The sequence below is a fragment of the Pyxicephalus adspersus genome, chromosome Z, assembly GCF_032062135.1.
Source record: "Pyxicephalus adspersus chromosome Z, UCB_Pads_2.0, whole genome shotgun sequence".
Classification (NCBI taxonomy): domain Eukaryota; kingdom Metazoa; phylum Chordata; class Amphibia; order Anura; family Pyxicephalidae; genus Pyxicephalus; species Pyxicephalus adspersus.
The window spans coordinates 77,765,300-77,782,439 of NC_092871.1; the positions used below are offsets into that span (position 1 = coordinate 77,765,300).

Here is a 17,140-nt window from a genome sequence, read left to right on the forward strand (position 1 = left end):
CCGATAATCGGTATCGGCCAATTATCGGGCGAAAATCTGCCGTGTGTACAGTCGGTCGTCGTCCATCGTCCGACGACCGTCCTGGCGGATCCATGGACGACGACCGATCCTAATGAAAGGGAAGGGGAGAGCGCGCAGCAGGGTGCCGCTCCGTCGCTCTCCCCCTCCCCTCTCCATAGAGCATGAACGGTGCTGTATGTACAGCATCGTTCATGCATCGTGCAGTCTTTTCTCGTTGGAAAGGATCGTGAAAGATCCTTTCCAACGAGAAAAATTGCAGGTGTGTACGCAGCTTAACTGCTGGTTTCAATGGATTTTAAATGATCCTTCGTGATGTCACTGCTGTTTTCCTTGCTAGATATTATGATATGAGGAAGAAAAGCTCTACTTTTACCAAGGTGGCTGCCTTCATATATATACATTGCAGAACAAGTCAGTAATGGGGAAAAAACAGCTGCAAGATGACCACAGACAGTACTAGAAACTAGTTCAGTATTCTCCCCAGCCCCTTTTAGCCCAGGGACTTTTCAGTAAGTATGCACACACTGTTCACATATGCTAATGCAGGACCTTTTGAGATATCTTGATTAAAAGAATAGCTACCCAAACAAGTATAAGACTTTTGGCTGCTAAATGACTTTGTATAAATACTGTTACAATAAGAAATTAAAGAACCACTTTTTCTTTTTCCAGCTCATACATATATTATAATTTGGGGACAGCAGTGTGAATTCACATGCAGTGTTGAAGTAAACTAGGATAATCACAGCTGGAAGTCCAGCGGTCCAAATGGTCTTACCGTTATAAGCAATAAAAACTTGAGGGAGGTTCTGCCCTTTCCCACTCATACCAAAATTACAAAATAAAGTTTCAACTTCAACTTTTGCAACTTTTTAAAACGGTTTCCCGAGATGCAAAAGCTCCTGTTACTATTATAACACCACTATAATAAAAATAAATTGCTACCCAAAGAATGTTCAGAATTCAACATCTCTGAAAGTGCTGGACACCTGTACCTTTGCTGCGCTATATGACCCCTTCTGCTGACCCCAGGACATGGTAGTGATGTAGGGTCTGGTGGATCAAACTGTTTAAAGCAGCAGTACAACAGGAAGTTAACATTGCAGTGGCATGTTTTGGATTGAGCCACCATAATTTAGAAATAGTATCACTCTTGAAAAAGGAAACCTGTCTGCAGCCAATTAAAAAAAATGACAAAAACCCAAAATGATATTGTGCAATTTAACACAGAAAAGAACAAGTGAGATGCAGATTGGATTTATAAGTATTCTTAAAATTAAAATGAATAGGATGCAATCTCAGTAAAATTGGACAAATAAAGTTCTACATATTATAGACAAAAAAATAATTCAAACATTTATAAAGACAGATGGTTCAGCAGACAAATATTTGCCTAATGTTTCTTAATGTTTACTTAAAATTCAGTGAACACTGACAAAATACACAGATGATAATGATAAACAAGGGTTTTATTCAGGATAATGATCCTAGGACAACAAATACTGTTTTATGTTGTACAGTTCAAGTAGAGTAACACTGGAGAGAATGTAATGGCACACCCAGCGTTCTAATTCCTGACACACCTCTGCACCAGGAGAGGACACTGCAGGAAGAATGACCTGCACGGGAAGCCACCTGTGAACTAAAGGCATGGTGGGCCAACAACTCACATTGACAACCACTCCCTATCCCTCATACAGCCAAAATATCAAAAGGCATTCAAGGTGTCAGAGAGCTTTACTAAAATGTTATTGGTCAGTCAACCAAGTTTTTGGAAGTTATGGAGAGTTAGGTCACCCAGTTACTTATGGCTTTCAGGAACTTTAATTTGAAGATACTTGCTGAAGCTGTTACTGGGGGTTGTCCATACTTCCCTCGGAATTGTATTTGTATGTAGATTACAATGGAAAAAGTTTGCATATAGATGATGGGGAACATCCAAAACTAGAAGATTGTACAATCAGACTGGAAAATGTGGGGCCTGAATAAATTTAGGTACATATGCGAGGGCAATGCTTGCTAGGAGGAAAAAATTGTTGAGAAATACAAAAAAACAAAGCAGGCTTTTTTCATTTCATCAGCACACTGTTGTTCAAAAAAAATAAAACAGTATGAATTCAGACAAAGTTAAAAAAAACTTGCCCCTCTTACAGGCAATACAGAGAAATGTTAATACTCTGTCCTAAAAACATAGTGCTTTTTCTGCAATGAAATGCCAGTCAATGCTGTCGGCTCTATCCCTCATCCTTCTTTGTTCCACTCATGATTTCTTTCAAAGCAAAACAGAGCTGCTGCATTGACTCCCAAGAACATGACCACATAGTATTTGTAGGGAAAAGGATCTTGAGCAATGTGGTTCTGGGAACTGACCTCCCAGCAGCTACTCCTGTAAGAATTTAAAAGATGTTTCTGGCTACATGAACACAGTAAATAAATGCTGGGACATGATGTAGAGCAGTGGTCGGCAACTAGTGGTCCGTGAAAAACTTTTGGTTGTCTACAGAATATTTTTGGACATTATTTGTAATTTTTATGTTTTATTAATAATAAAACAAAAATAATAATCTAATAAATTCTTATATTCTGATTGATGATTTTCGCCTTTATGTTGCACTGAATTCACGAACTGCACAAGAGACAGAAAAACAAAGAGGCGCAGGGTGGCGTCAGTGTAGTGTTCAGTTGTAGGAGGCAATTGTTGCCGAGCCGTATGCTTAAGTACAACCATTACACTATTACACCAGTCACCCAGCTCCCTGAATACCGATTCTCATCTGATTGTTTTATTTTATTTGTTTATTTCTCAGATGATCTTTTAGGTAAGTATGACCTTAGCTGTGTATTTTTTTTACCTATTATATTTATTGGCATCATATAGTTTGACATTGATAACTATTATTTCTTGTTTGGTCTTAGATTCCAATGAAATAAACCCAAAATGAGTGAGAAAAAGTAAACAAATATTTTGCATTTCTTTAGTAATACCAAAGATAATGCAACTAATGATAATAGTAATAATAGTAATACTTCACTTAACCGTGAGCTGATCAATGAATCAGAGCCTCCACAGTCCTTGTCAGCACCATTAGGAAGATCATTATTTTACAAATGTATTTATCTTTTTAAAAAAAAATTCATATTGATGGTCCACAGGATTTATGAATTTAGTGGTCCGTGAGGTCTGAAAGGTTGGGGACTACTGATCTAGAGGGAACTTTGGGTCACGCATTGACCTACACTTGGGGCTTTAATTACTGTAGACACTTTGAATTACCCCAGGTCATAAATGGATTAACCACACACGTCTGATACCTGGACAGGTGACATGGATTAAAGCAGATAATCAGAACCCGGCTGCAAAGGCTATGAAATGTTTTTTTGTTTTTGTTTTTTAGTGCTGGCAGTGTGGCAATGCAGGAAGAAGCAGGAAAAGTAGAAGCAAGACCTCATCTATATGTTCAGGCTGTAAGGGGTTTATTATAGATGGGCCATGTTTTTAGGATGACAGCTTCCTTCTCCTATGGGAAGAGGGTAACAAGCAGTGACAAGCACTGCCTATCAGAGGCCGGGACGCCATTTACTGCCCAGCTCACTGCTTTGTCTGAAGCCGCATTATGTACAGCTGAACGGACATAAACAGCTTTGTCCTTACAAACTTTCCTCCAGTGACACTGCAGACTTTCTCACACATTTACACTGCTTGCTTCAGACCAGCACCACCGAACGGATTATGTTCTAAGAATACAAAGTGTCATTTACAGGTCTGAGGGGTAACACACACAGGAGTCTTTTCATCCAATATCATGTGATGATGCAGACGGTGCACATCCAGAATAGATCTAAATGATGACTATGTGCTTCACAGTCAGGAAATTCAGACATATCAGCAGATAAAGTTTTAGATAAAGTTTTACTATTCTGTTAAGAGTTTAGTGTGACCTGGCCATTTCCATACCCTGTATTGGTCAATAAGGCTGCCCCTACACTGCAGGGGCAATATCGCTGCTCAAAAGATGGAAGGGGTGAGGCGAAGATTGATATTTACAAGAAAAGGTCAAAATTAGTATTTACTGCAAAGATCTGCTTGATGCAAACTGAATATATTCAATAAAGTTTTGGTAAATCCAAAGATGACCAAACATTTGGAGCAAGTTGCAATTAATCTTAAGCACTAATGATCACAAACAAGTGATTTACCATTAGGAGTCGCTTGGCATTGTTCCACATTTTGACTACACATATTATATTGGAATAAAAAGTATAATCAATGAAGATTAAATGTAAGCCATTGAAAAAAACTGATCTGTATCATGGTCAGTTTTCCGGCACATATATATTGTTCCAGTGAGTAAAAGTGATGGGCATAATACTGATACAGCCAACTGACACTGCAAAATCCAAATAAAGCAGTAGCTCTCCAGACTTGATGGAGGACTATGGTTTGATTATTTTTTTTGATTAGTCTCATTAGAATATTGATCACATATTCTTTGTTGTGGAGCCAACACAGTAAAGGGGTTGTACAACCATGGCTGGCTTTAGTTTGCTCCAAACTCTACGACTATTGTTGAACACCTTGAAGTGTATATAAATGATGAGGATATTATAAATAAAGGCATATGAAGTAAGAAAAAATATATTATATATAATTAATATATTATTAAATCATATTCTGAATATAATTGTCTGCCATATTACCTTATAAAGCTATTAGAATTTTCCATGACAGTGGTGCCTGATGAATATAGGGAGAGGTTTGTCAAAGAGAAGTTAGGTACAGACAGGATGTCAGGTGTCAGCCCCTAATTTACAGAGATGACTATAGAGTTTCATTATTTGTCTGTATCCACTCAACATTGATTATAGGCTCCCCAAAGACCTGTATCATTAACTCTGCATATCTGCAAATACAGCAGCCGCCTTAAATGCTGCATACCACATATTAAACAAGTAGATTGTAATGATGGCCAGGATGACATCACAACCACCAAAAAGTGTTACTAAAAGTGATTTTTCAGTTTGAGCCATACTTCCAAAACTGTTAAATTTTGGTGATTAAAGAGGACCTATATTCACATTTTTAACATTATGAAAAAGGGTGACTATACGGCTTTTTTCACCACTTTTATGGAAAGGTCACCTCCACTTCTGTCTTTACAGCCGCAGTGGTAAAAACTGAAGGGTAAACCTGCAGCCTCTGGGGATACTTGCATTACATATCCTGGGAAGCTGCTCCTTGTGTGCATGCAATCATCAAGGGACTTTCCTCTAATGTAAAAAAAAAGACTTGATCTCACACATGGGGGAAGACACATCACCTTCCACACCTGTGCAGTGCAAGATCGGTAATGTATTTGGTGATGTAGGGAAGAACAATGAAGACTGAAAACAAATATGGCGGCAGTGGATGAAACGGGGAGCCCTGGAGGAAGAGGGGAGCCAAGACAACACTGCATTTTCTGGATGAATGGAGAGCTTTTCACAAGTAAAGGTAAGTGAATTTGTTTTTGGTGAAAGTTCTGCTTTAAAGTGTCTATCTGGGCAAAACATTTAAGTTTTGGATAGAGAAGGAAAAAGTTGGAGATTATGTTGGTTTTAAATACGATTTATGCCCCAATTCAGCCCTTTAGAGATCATCCTCAATCAAAGCCATTGGAAAGTGAGGGGAAATCCAAAATGTTGGGTTGTGGCCTAAAGAACAGTCTACCTATAAGTACACTTGTTCTGGGACAGGGAAATTCTCAACCCTGTTTTGTCTCTGCCACAGGAAGTGGGAGGAAATTTCCCCAAATGGGAAGCCCTGGCAAAGATTGTATCCCTTTCTTATTCTAACCATACACTACAAAAAAAAAAAAAATACACACAAAAAAAACTAACCCTTCAATCTTTCTTTCATGTACTGGGTCACATGCCAAACTCACTCTCCTCCTTTAAAGAACTATTTAAATCTTACAATAAAGGGAAACTTAACTTCACTTAGAAATAAACAGGCCAAGTGTATGCATAAGTTGGACGCACCCATGTGTGTTTTTCACAAGCCGCAATGTGACCTTACAAATGATGCAAACCATGACAGGTCTGCTTTACATTTTTCCTGCATACATTTATCAGAACGCCCTTTTTCTGCAGTGGGTTTTGCATCAAATAGTTAAGCGGGGGGAGTTGGTAGCTGTGGGAAATGATGATACACAGGGTATGAGTTACTTAACGTACACTTTTAAGAGACTCAGACTCCTTGGCAGCTTGCTGAGCAGTGATGAGAAGTATCCCTGTGTATTATAGTGCATTATTCAATCACTCTCTAACCATATTACCCTGGCACACGTGGATTGAAGGCCGCTTGGGAATTATGACCTAGAATTACTGAACGCAGCCCTCCAGGCTCAGCTCTCACACAGACATGCTTCATTAGATATTATGTATTTCCCTTCATCTACGAAAATGTCTCCTTGTACAGTGCTGAATTTCACAATGCAGACAAGAAACCTATATTTTAGGTGAAAGGTGCAGAGCAGTACAGTTTCATTCCCATTTTAGGTGAATTTTTAATTCCGCATGCCATATTAACTTTATATACTTTTTGCAGATTTCTTAGTGACATTTCTCCGAGCTGTCTGCAAAATGCCTTTTAGTGTGACCAGGGATTCTGTCTGGATCTTCCAGTCTATCTGTGGTCTGGAAAACCACAGGTTTATGCCTCTTTGATTGACTAATATTGCACAGCATGTTTTAAAGTTACTGCTAATAGTTACTGAAAGTATGCAATGCCAGTGAAAAATATGTAGAATGACAGAAGCAATCTGAGTCATGACATGACAAAAGCTTTTATTACACCAATTTTAATTGCATGCCTTTTTGTTCTAGTTTATAGAAAGTACAATGAGAATATTTATATATGTTTATGTATATCGCTGTATTACTAATTTGTTTGTTTTTGTATGACAAATAATCGATCATCAATACCTGCATATTGATGAATTACAAATTGATATAATCAATATAAGATTTTGTTTTGTGCAAAAAGACCTGCTTTCTTCTCTTTTATTCTCTCTGTACTACTTTACAGATATTAGGGTTTGCACACAGTTCACAAAAGAACTTATGTACTTATACGGTAGGTCCCCACCAAAGTAACTCTTGATTAGTTTTTTACAAAGTACAGACAAAGCTTTCAATTTTGTTTTAGATAAGTAGGGGTTGGATACAGCTTCATGACTTTTACTAAATGCTGTAGTTATGATGGGAGAGAACCTTTAACATTATTTGTATTGTCTGGGTCTTAAACAACAACCATATGCCAACATTTCTACACGAGCATCAGGAACAGGAAGAGGGGAAATCTGAAATTTGTCTGGCATCAGGCAGGTCCTTATTACAGAAAGTAAGCATTCTTACCCACCTGATCACACAGCTCAGCCTTTGTTACCAGGCATACCTGGCAATCCCGGCTTTCCTTGTGGATGCCAAGACTGAATGAACTGCCGTGCACCTCTGCAGGGATTACATCCTTCTGGCCCTGCCAATCAAGTTTCCCAAAGACTGGAATGTGGAAGAAAAGATGGTGGTGCCCGTGATAGAAGCAACACAGGGGAGTATCCCCAGTGTTTAGTTCTTTTTTTTAAATAAATCCTGCCCTTTATGTATCTTTATTCAACAAACATTCTATAAAGATAGCATAATTGAGGTCACAGCACAGCTAGAGGTCTGCTCCGAGCATCAACTTAACTTAATGAACATCAACTACTTAATAATACTTTCCGTGGTTAGCTTTGACATGTGCTATTTTGCAATCAAGTTCCCATGTTCTAGATGTAAGCTTCATGTTAAAAAAGTTTTTCATACATTTAATGTAAAGGTTTCAATCATGCCCCCCCCCCCCTCCCTTTCCTTCAAATTTTACATATTATGTTCCTGTTTCAACTTTCACCGGTTTTGCTTCCCACCCCTGGACTAAAATATCTTATATATAAATATATTATATGTAAATTCGATCTCTAGAACTGGACACTATTCCGGATGAGGTATAACTAAAGCATTGTTATTCATTAAAAAGAATTCTGAAATGCTGTTAGTAGATGTACCTGAAATCTGATTACCTTCCCATATTACCCTACATATCAGACCAAGACTGGGAGAGAAACTTTCACCATTGTGACCCAACCAGGGTTCTTTTGAAAAGAACTATAGATTTGTACTAAGGACACAGATGTATACTATAGACACAAAATAGGTGCTTTTTATGAGAAAGGAGAGAGAAATTACCTAATTGGCATGCTGCTTCATTATTTGATAGTCAGACAGGTAACCAAGAAATATTGTTCTACTGTAGCCTAGAGCAGTGAGCTCACAGATCTGGTGGAGTGCATAGAATTGCAAATATTTTGGCACCTATAAACATTGCAACTGTTAGTTGCCCAGACTGGGAAAACCCAGAATGCAAACAACTGCTATTCCGAGAGTGTTGCCACTAAGTAGGGAGGTCTAGAGCAGCGGTTGCCAACCGGCAATCCGTGGCTCTGTCCCTCATATGGACACAATCCACCCACTCTATCACATGCGCAGACCTGCTTGCTAAACATCCTGGGGACGACAGTAGCGCAGGGCTGTGGACACAATTTTTGTTGCGTCCACAGCCCTATGCTAATGTCCCTCCTGGATGTTTAGCAAGCAGGTCTGAGCCTGCCATTGGAGTGTAGGCGGGTTCTGGCATCATGACGTCACTCTGGGAGAAGTGACACACAGCTCCCCACGCATTCACAGTCCGCATTCCGTGGATTTAGTGGTCCTTGAGGTCCTAAAGTTTGGTGACCACTGGTCTAGAGCACCACAGCGTCACCTATAGAAAGGTAGAATTTAAAGTCTTTTTTTTTTTTTTTTTTTTTTTTAAGTTTACCTACGTTTATTATGACAAGCTCACTTTGGTTTCTTCTGTCCTGAACCAGTTGAGATGCTTAACATACCTCCTGGACTGAACATGCAAACTACAAGTTCATTAAAAGGGCTTGTGACAGTCTAACAAGTTTCAGTTGTTCTTTATTCAAAGTGTGTGACAGCAGAGACAGTGCTAGCAAGCAGTAACATAAAAACAACAAAAACGTACCGATTTCCTCTCCTGTTTCAGCTCCTGAACGAAGCGTGTAAGCTCTGCCATAATCTGTGATGACATGTTCTCAGAGATGACCTCATGCTGCCCGGCGTAGTCGCTCATTTCATTCAGTGTGTTTTGGAAGGCTTTGCATGATGTGTATCTGCAATATAAACACACAATACATTCTAATAGTATATTCTGGGGGCAGGGCTATAGATATTTATTATATAATTTGTCATCCAGATGACTGAAGATATGTGAGTTGGCCGGATCAGATATGTAGAGTTCCTTGGTTGTCGAAACTGTTACAGGCTAGGTTCAGGCCAGCATTGTTTTCTGTATGGCATTTTTAGCTGCAGTGGACAGTAGACAGTAACAGGTGCCCAGGAATTGTTTCAGGCATATATAGGTACTGATAAACATATGAAAACACTTTTGCAAACTAGATGGGGTAAATAAATAAAAATAATAACACAGCCTCCCCTAAAAATGTGCAAATACCAATGGTGTGCTATGCAACCATATGTTTGATATGTGATATATGTGAACCAAATATTGCAGAATATTGAATTTAGAGGAAGTTCTATTTCAGCAGACATTTAGAAAAGTCAGACATCAGCATCCTTTGAATTTTTTGTGCACTTCCCCGACTGCACCCTGCACAGAGAACATTCATGTGTCACCCCATAGCAGCTCCCCACCCCTTCAAAAAACGTGACACTCACTTTGACTCTTCCTCTTCTTTGGAGTTCTTCTTTGTCTGGTACTTTTTTGAAAGATTCCTAAAAAAAACAAAACACAAAGACAACTATTGTAAATTTTTTATGGGCTTCAGCTGTTAAAAACAATTATGTTAAACATCTTAAGGGTTTCCACTTCTGCAAAATAAAAGAGTTTATAGCAACACAGCAACTGACAGAGGAAACAACAGCCAGGCGTCAGTTTATAATTATGATTGGATGGGCAAACACAAATCAGTGGCAATTATACTTGTTAAATACATGCAAGGGCCTTGCTCATTTTTGAAAAAGTCAAGGTGCTATGTATGTGTAAAGCCTGGGAGCTACAGGTATATTTCGGCTTTCCCAACAACCATCCTAGAACTTAAGGGTGTCCGGGTCCAACCATCCAATTAGTGTGCCATTACTTGTCACTAAAGTATTTTAGCTTGGTGGTTGTATTGCAACAGGACTGTGTCTTAGGCAATTGTAAAAAAAATACTGTGAACGGTAGAGGCATACCTGGTATATCAGCAAATGTTTGACCTCATTTTTTGGGCCAAATGATACCAAAATGTCATATACCCGAGCTCAACCTAATAAAAACTTCTATATAACTAAAAAACAACCAGTACTAAGTATTTACTCTGACGTCAAACAAACTGCAATTAAGGCAAGGGGTAAGAGGGTTTGAACATTTTAAAGAGAAACGTTTATACTGTCCTCATGTCCACCTAGTGCAAACAAATTAGGAATAAGAAATGGTAAGGTACAAAAGTCAGAGAATCAAGGTTACATTTTTGTGGAGTGACAAGCATATATTAAATTGCTGGACCGCTGCTTCTTTTGTTCCATAATATTATGAAAACATGAAAAGTGTTCTTTATTATATAATTCAAGGTAAATTACATGCTTAAACATGCAGAGAATGTTTGCCCCCAGCACAAATAATTATATCCGTATGTTTCATATGTTTTACATTATGAGAGCTGACCCCCTACATTTACTTTATGTGGATAATATGCATTCTATTATGGACAACCGTAAAACGAAGACTGAGACCTTGGACAGAAACACAGGGGTCTCACACATAAGTGTAAGAAAAAAAGGTACAATATTAAAGGAATAGACACAAACAACTTAATAGAATTATAATGTAAAAGTGCCTAATTATTGAATACAGATTAACAATATAAACTGTGTATTTTATAATTTATATATCTTGATAAATAACATTGTAAGTGAAACCTAAAACTGAAGATAGACTATGATATCTGAAACAACTGAAAAGGAAGTAGTACACAGAAGAAGGTTTACTGGAATTCATCCTGTAAAACAGCAGAACACTTCTTGTGCCTAGGCATGCTTGTTCAGTAGCCCGATCTGTGGCTTTTTGATAGGAGAGAGTGCCTTGGCACTCCTGTGCACATTGCCTCATAACTCATATCTGCAAAGTGAGATCTAAAGCACTGCTACCCCTCATCAATGTCTCAGAAGATTTGGTGAGGGCAATACTTCACTGTTCTCCTTGCTGGAAAGGAATCTGTACTTGGGGACCTGCAGTACAAGGATACCCCTGCCTGACCTCCGGGAACTAATCCACAACCCCACACCTCCTTTCCCCACAGTAATTGCTAAAGAGTGACTATCACTGTTACTTGAATGCAGTGCAGGCATGGTACACAGTGGGTAAAGTGGGTACAGAAGGGAGGGAAGGGATGTTCTTTTAAGGAGCAAATTCCTTCTCCTTTACCAATATGGCAACCTCCCTGCAGAAACACACTGTGGAACAATTCATGATAAGTCTGTGATGGGCAAGAGACTAGCAACTAGCAGCAGGGTGACCACAAGTAATACCGTTGACTAGTGCTGCAAGTTTTTTATTTTTTTGGGGGGGTACAGTTTTCATAGTTCAGGTTCTCTTCAAGAGTAAACTATAGTGCATATCCATGGAGCACATATTGTTTACCATAAAGTAATTATTGGATGTGGCTTTTAAATTTTAGAGTAGATCTTGAATAGAACAGGAAACCCCTGAAAAAGTGTCCCCATTGGCAGAAACCCACCCTATTTGGATGAAACTCTTGCCTGGGGTTTAGCTTTAACATGAAAATGAAATGGAAAACACTGCTGTAATAATTTTTTTTGTACCAGCTTTATTAAATCGTACCTAAACTCAGAATTTTTACTTTACATAAAAGGGTAGACAACCCTTTTAATTAAAGTAAACATTTTGTTTGTGTGTGTTGTTTGTGATTTTTTTTTATGCAACACCCTTTTTAAAAAAAAAAAAAAAAAAAGTGCAGTACCGCCCCCTAATTCTTGATCACCTAGGCCAGAGGTCAGCAAACCTTTTTGGCCACTAGGCCATTTCAGGGGTAGGCAGGGGCAAACTAGGCCGGACTCTCTCTCGAGTCCCGCCCTAATGGCTCTGCCCCCCGCCAGTAACGCCCCCTGACGGGAAATCCCTCTCCTCTGCAATGCATATGGAGGAGAGGAAATGTTTCCCATTTACCACAGCGGCGGAAGTGTTAACGCATCAGCCAGGGGGCCTTAGGCCGGAACAAACTACTGGCTAGGCCATATCTGGCCTAAAGGCCGGAGTTTGCCTACCTCTGGCCTAGGCAATCAAGAGTGAATGGGAGCACAGAGCCTCCAAGGATACCTAGGTCATGCACCCCGGGAAGCACTTGGCTGCTTGGGTATGTGCAGAAGGAGCTCTTTCATCAATGGAGAAAAAAAACAGCGCATGGATAAGAGCGGAAACTTTTTTCCCCAATCTACATCACCCGATCTCGTGCCTGCGCAGTGCAAGATCAGGTGATGTAGGAAGAAGAACCCAGAAGAATAGAGGAGAATATGTCAGCACCTGGCACTCCCTGGACGCTGGGCCGGAGACAGATACCGGGACAACGCTGGACCTGATGGAAGAAACCTCCCGACGGATAGATTGAACTGGGGGATTGAAGGTAAGTGTGATTTTATTGTTTTGCGTTTACTTCCACTTTAAGGAAAGTGGATACAATACCACTATACAGTGTATTTTACAACTATCAATATCCACACGGATTGTAGGGGAATCAAACTCCACCTGCATTACCTGGAACAACTGATGACAAAGGACAAAGCAGTTGTATTTCTTGTAGGGGATGGATAACAGAAACGGGGATAAAAACAGATGACTTGAGTAATGCTTTCTCAATGATTTGCGGTTATATAAGGAAAGCTTGTGGCAGCTGGGAAATCAGCAGGGTGGGGAGGAAAAGAAGAAGACTGGAAGGGTAAAAACATCTCTGTGGACACCCAAGTTGCAAAGCATTCTAGCTGTGTGAGTGGACATCTGACACATCACAATGCTATTGGCATACAATGAGCAATCTGAACACTGGCAGAATTAAAGAGAAACTCCAGGCATCCAATACAATTAGTCACTGAACAGTTTAGAATTGCTAGCTGGCTTGTTGAACAGTATGGAGACGCCTCTGAAAGCTTTGCTTTATTCTGGTGCTCAATGGCCATATTCAATACAATACAGCACAGTGTATGAGCAGACAAATTTGCTTCTACTTAGCTATGTTTAGACTGTCGTGAGGTTGAGGTGCAGTTTCTGGTTCCTTACACCCCTGACTAAGGCACTACATGCACCCATACATGCCACACATAGAAAATGATTTAGGGGAAGCAGTAAGATTCAGTGCTTTAAAAAACGATGCAGACGGCTGAGCTGCTAGATTTTATTTCCCCTTGCTAGCCCACTTCTATATATTTTCTGGGTGGAGCTGATACATTAGGACACTCTCAGATCCCGCAGGTCCGAGGTTACAATTTTCTCTACATCCAACAAGAAGATGTGAACAGGAAATAAACAATACAATGGCAGCATTGCTGCGTCATACTGAAAACCGAGATGAAACTGATTACTAAATCATGTTCATGTACTAAACATAGGGCATGTCTATTGAATCCAGATTCTCAACCCACAACCTCATTCCTCACTCAGATTTAAATGGATTAGATTTGAAAGTTCTGCAAAGCAGACTAAAATTCTTATGTCATAAAGGAACATTGTATGCAAGCACGGCTCATTGCAACAATATGCACATGTTTCATTCTAGTATTCCTGATCTGTATGCAAGTCAGGTCTCTGGAAAAGGTGAAGTCATTGGATCACCATGACAGCCAGTCAGTGGTTTTCAGATGGAGATGTTCACAATGGTAGCATGCAAATATATTTAATAAAGACCCTAGCCTTGCCATCGGACTTGCACTATTTTTGGGGCTCTTCTGTACTAAAAGTGCCCATGCCATTCCAGTTCATATGCAATGTGCATTAGAATCTGTAGCTAAACTGTCCATGGCTTGCCATTTTTATTTACTGGATATTAATATTTTGAAACACAGAGGTGTGGCATCACAAGTGAGCGATAATTATGAAGATCTGCATGCAAATGGCTCCATGCTGGAGCTTTCTGTTTTGGTCTCATTACTGCTGCTTTCTCTACTTGTCCAGGGTAACCGGTCTTGTATCTGTCCCCTCTTGTAGATTTCTTCAAGCAGCCTGTAGTGGATTGGACTGCTGGTCACTTCCCACAGATCTTCTCTGAAAGTCATTTGGTGCACACAAACTGGATTTATATCCTCTGTGGCCAGTGAGGAAGAGAAGATTTATTTAGATAAGGATTTTTGAGTTTCTTATTAGGCCCGTCATGCAAAAGATTAAATGTAGTACATTCAATAATATAAAGTAATATTATTTAAAATAAAACAACATAACTGGATATACAATATTCTGAAGTTTAATTTTAGCAGCACAGCAGCAAAGTCTCCTCTGAAATTAGCTAAAATTATGCCAACTATGCTTCACATAGAAAAAAAAAAACATTGTGTGTTTTTAAACTGAAACTACAAGAAAGAAACAAAGGCAACCCCAGCAAAGGCAAAGCTTTAAAACCTATATTCATAAGCATACAAAATTTTATTAATAAAATAGGGTAAACTTCAGAAAGCAGAAAAGTCTGGAGAAGAGAGACAGTCTATATTTTCCCGCCTTGTCAAAGTGTGCGTCACAGTGACATTTAGTGAGATAGACATGGGAACTTGTAAAATCTTCAGCGTGATCTTTAACCTGCATTTTCTGCGGAAAGCCAGGGGCACAAGGCTGATTTTACAATAACACAAAGAGTATTTTGCATAAACATGAACTAATACACAGCCACCAATGAACAGAGAAACATGAATAGCAATGCTTCAACTTCAGCTCAGTCATTCTTGTTTGGCTACATATTGTTTATTTGTCATGGTTTTATTACCGTATTTTTCGCCGTATAAGACGCTCCGGAATATAAGACGCACCCAATTTTAAAGGAGGAAAATCTAGAAAAAAAGATTCTGAAAGATTATTCCCCTTCTGATCACTCATGTGCCATTCATACCGGTATTCCTCTTCTGATCACTCTTGTGCCATTCAAATTCCCTTTCTGATCACTCTGTACCTTTCAAATTCCCTTTCTGATCACTCTGTCATTCAAATTCCCCTTCTGATCACTCTGTGCTTTTTTTCTATTGTACGGCAGTTAGGACAGGGAACAGCAGGTGGCGCTATGCCGGCTTCTTTCGCTTTGCTTTACAGACAGGAGAAAACACGATGCTGGCAGAGGAGAGAAGAGAGACACGCTGCAGCCTGAGACACACGCAGGATCGGGTATCGGGTGAGTATATTTTAATTATTTTTTCTAACACATTTGTCGTATAGGACGCACTAACTTTTCCCCCTCAGTTTTGGGGAAGAAAAAGTGCGTCTTATATGGCAAAAAATACGGTATTAGTATTAACTTGTTTTAGAAAGCACTGACATATAACGCATTGTTTGACAAAGTCCATAGTCATGTCACCAATTGTCTCTCGGAGTTCAGCTAACATCCCTACCATATTTATTTGTCAATTACACAGTCTAAGGGCAGTTTTTGTGAAGCTAGTTAACCTACCTGCATGGCTTTGGGATATTGGAGGAAAACCGGAAAGCACAAAGGAATCCCACGCAAACACGGGCAGAACATACAAACTCCTTACAGATAAGAGTCTTGGCTGAGATTCGAACCTGGGACCTAGCGCTGCAAAGGCCAGAGTGCTAACCACTGAGCCGACCATTTTACCCTAATCTTTATATTTTAACTTGAATGCATGCCCTTAAATACCCTCTCCTTGATTTCCCCTCTATCCTCTCCCCATTGGTGCACCCCTGCATCCATTAAAAAACACTATATTATTAACTTTTGTTCAAGTTTCCGGAGTCATCACAGATCCTTTTAATCCAATCTTTTCTCCACTGATGTAGCACTGCTCTCTGCATAATTCCTCCTGTAGCCCCCAGGGCAGGAGGTGGAAGCTTGATACCCTGGGCTCACAGATAGTTAGATGAGTAATGGTGGGGATCATCCAACCCAGTAGAGCACAAGTGAGGAATTGGTGATTGGGCAAGCGTGTGGGGAATAGCACTGGGAAAAGAATGGTTCTTGCAATCACAACTTTCTTATGTTTTAAAGACTCTGAGGACTAAACTTTTTTTTTATTTCATTGTCCAAGATGCAGTTGGGCCAAAGCAGTGGTAGTAAATAACCTTTTAAACTCACACATAATAAAATAAAGAAATGTAAGAGAAAGTTAGTGATAAACTTTAATGTGAACATGTCTGTACAAAGCAACAAGCTACCATTTTCAGTAGCACATTCAATATTCACCTTGCTTATAATCTCCTGCCACTTGATTTAACCCTAGCTGCAAAAGCATATACCTGGCACTTCAGATATAGGGGAACATATGAATAACTGACCCTTCCACATGGCATCACTGTTACTTGGCTACTCATCTGTGTCAGATGTAGCCAGAGTTTTCAGGTTTTATTGCTTACACAAGGATTGTTCTTATCACTTTGGATGAATGGAGTTGCAGGACAGCAAATAAACGGTTAGCATGTGCAGCTGAGGGAGAGCAGTCGTCAAGTGAAGCTGTTGCTTTGCACCAATGGACCCAAAGAGATTCCATAGGGACATATGAGTTAATTCAAGTGACATACAAACTATTTGCCAAAATGACAAGTTGCTACCTTTTCTTTATATTTTAGGCCAGTGCATGTCCGCACAAATAATTAAATGTTTATTAACTAATAATAATAATAATAAAATGTATTTCTTTTTCTTGCAGAGAACTGCAATAAGTACTAAACAATAGTCAGATCGATTTTTCGGCACCTAAGTAAATAAAAACGTTAGTACTTGCAAACTCACAGGTGGATGTGCTAGACTTAGATACCAAT

The 17,140-nt window shown here is 39.4% G+C and overlaps 1 protein-coding gene across 15 annotated transcripts in view; it reads right to left on the reverse strand.

Moving 5' to 3' along the window:
• FNBP1 (formin binding protein 1) overlaps positions 1 to 17,140 on the reverse strand; it is a 138,556-nt gene that overhangs the window by 76,612 nt on the left and 44,804 nt on the right. For all 15 annotated transcript variants that reach the window (XM_072429894.1, XM_072429897.1, XM_072429892.1 and 12 more), the window contains exons 3-4: positions 9,835 to 9,891; positions 9,122 to 9,269 (exon numbers count right to left, since the gene is read on the reverse strand). In XM_072429894.1, the coding sequence (XP_072285995.1) occupies positions 9,122 to 9,269; positions 9,835 to 9,891 (205 nt within the window). The remainder of the gene's footprint in view (positions 1 to 9,121; positions 9,270 to 9,834; positions 9,892 to 17,140) is intronic.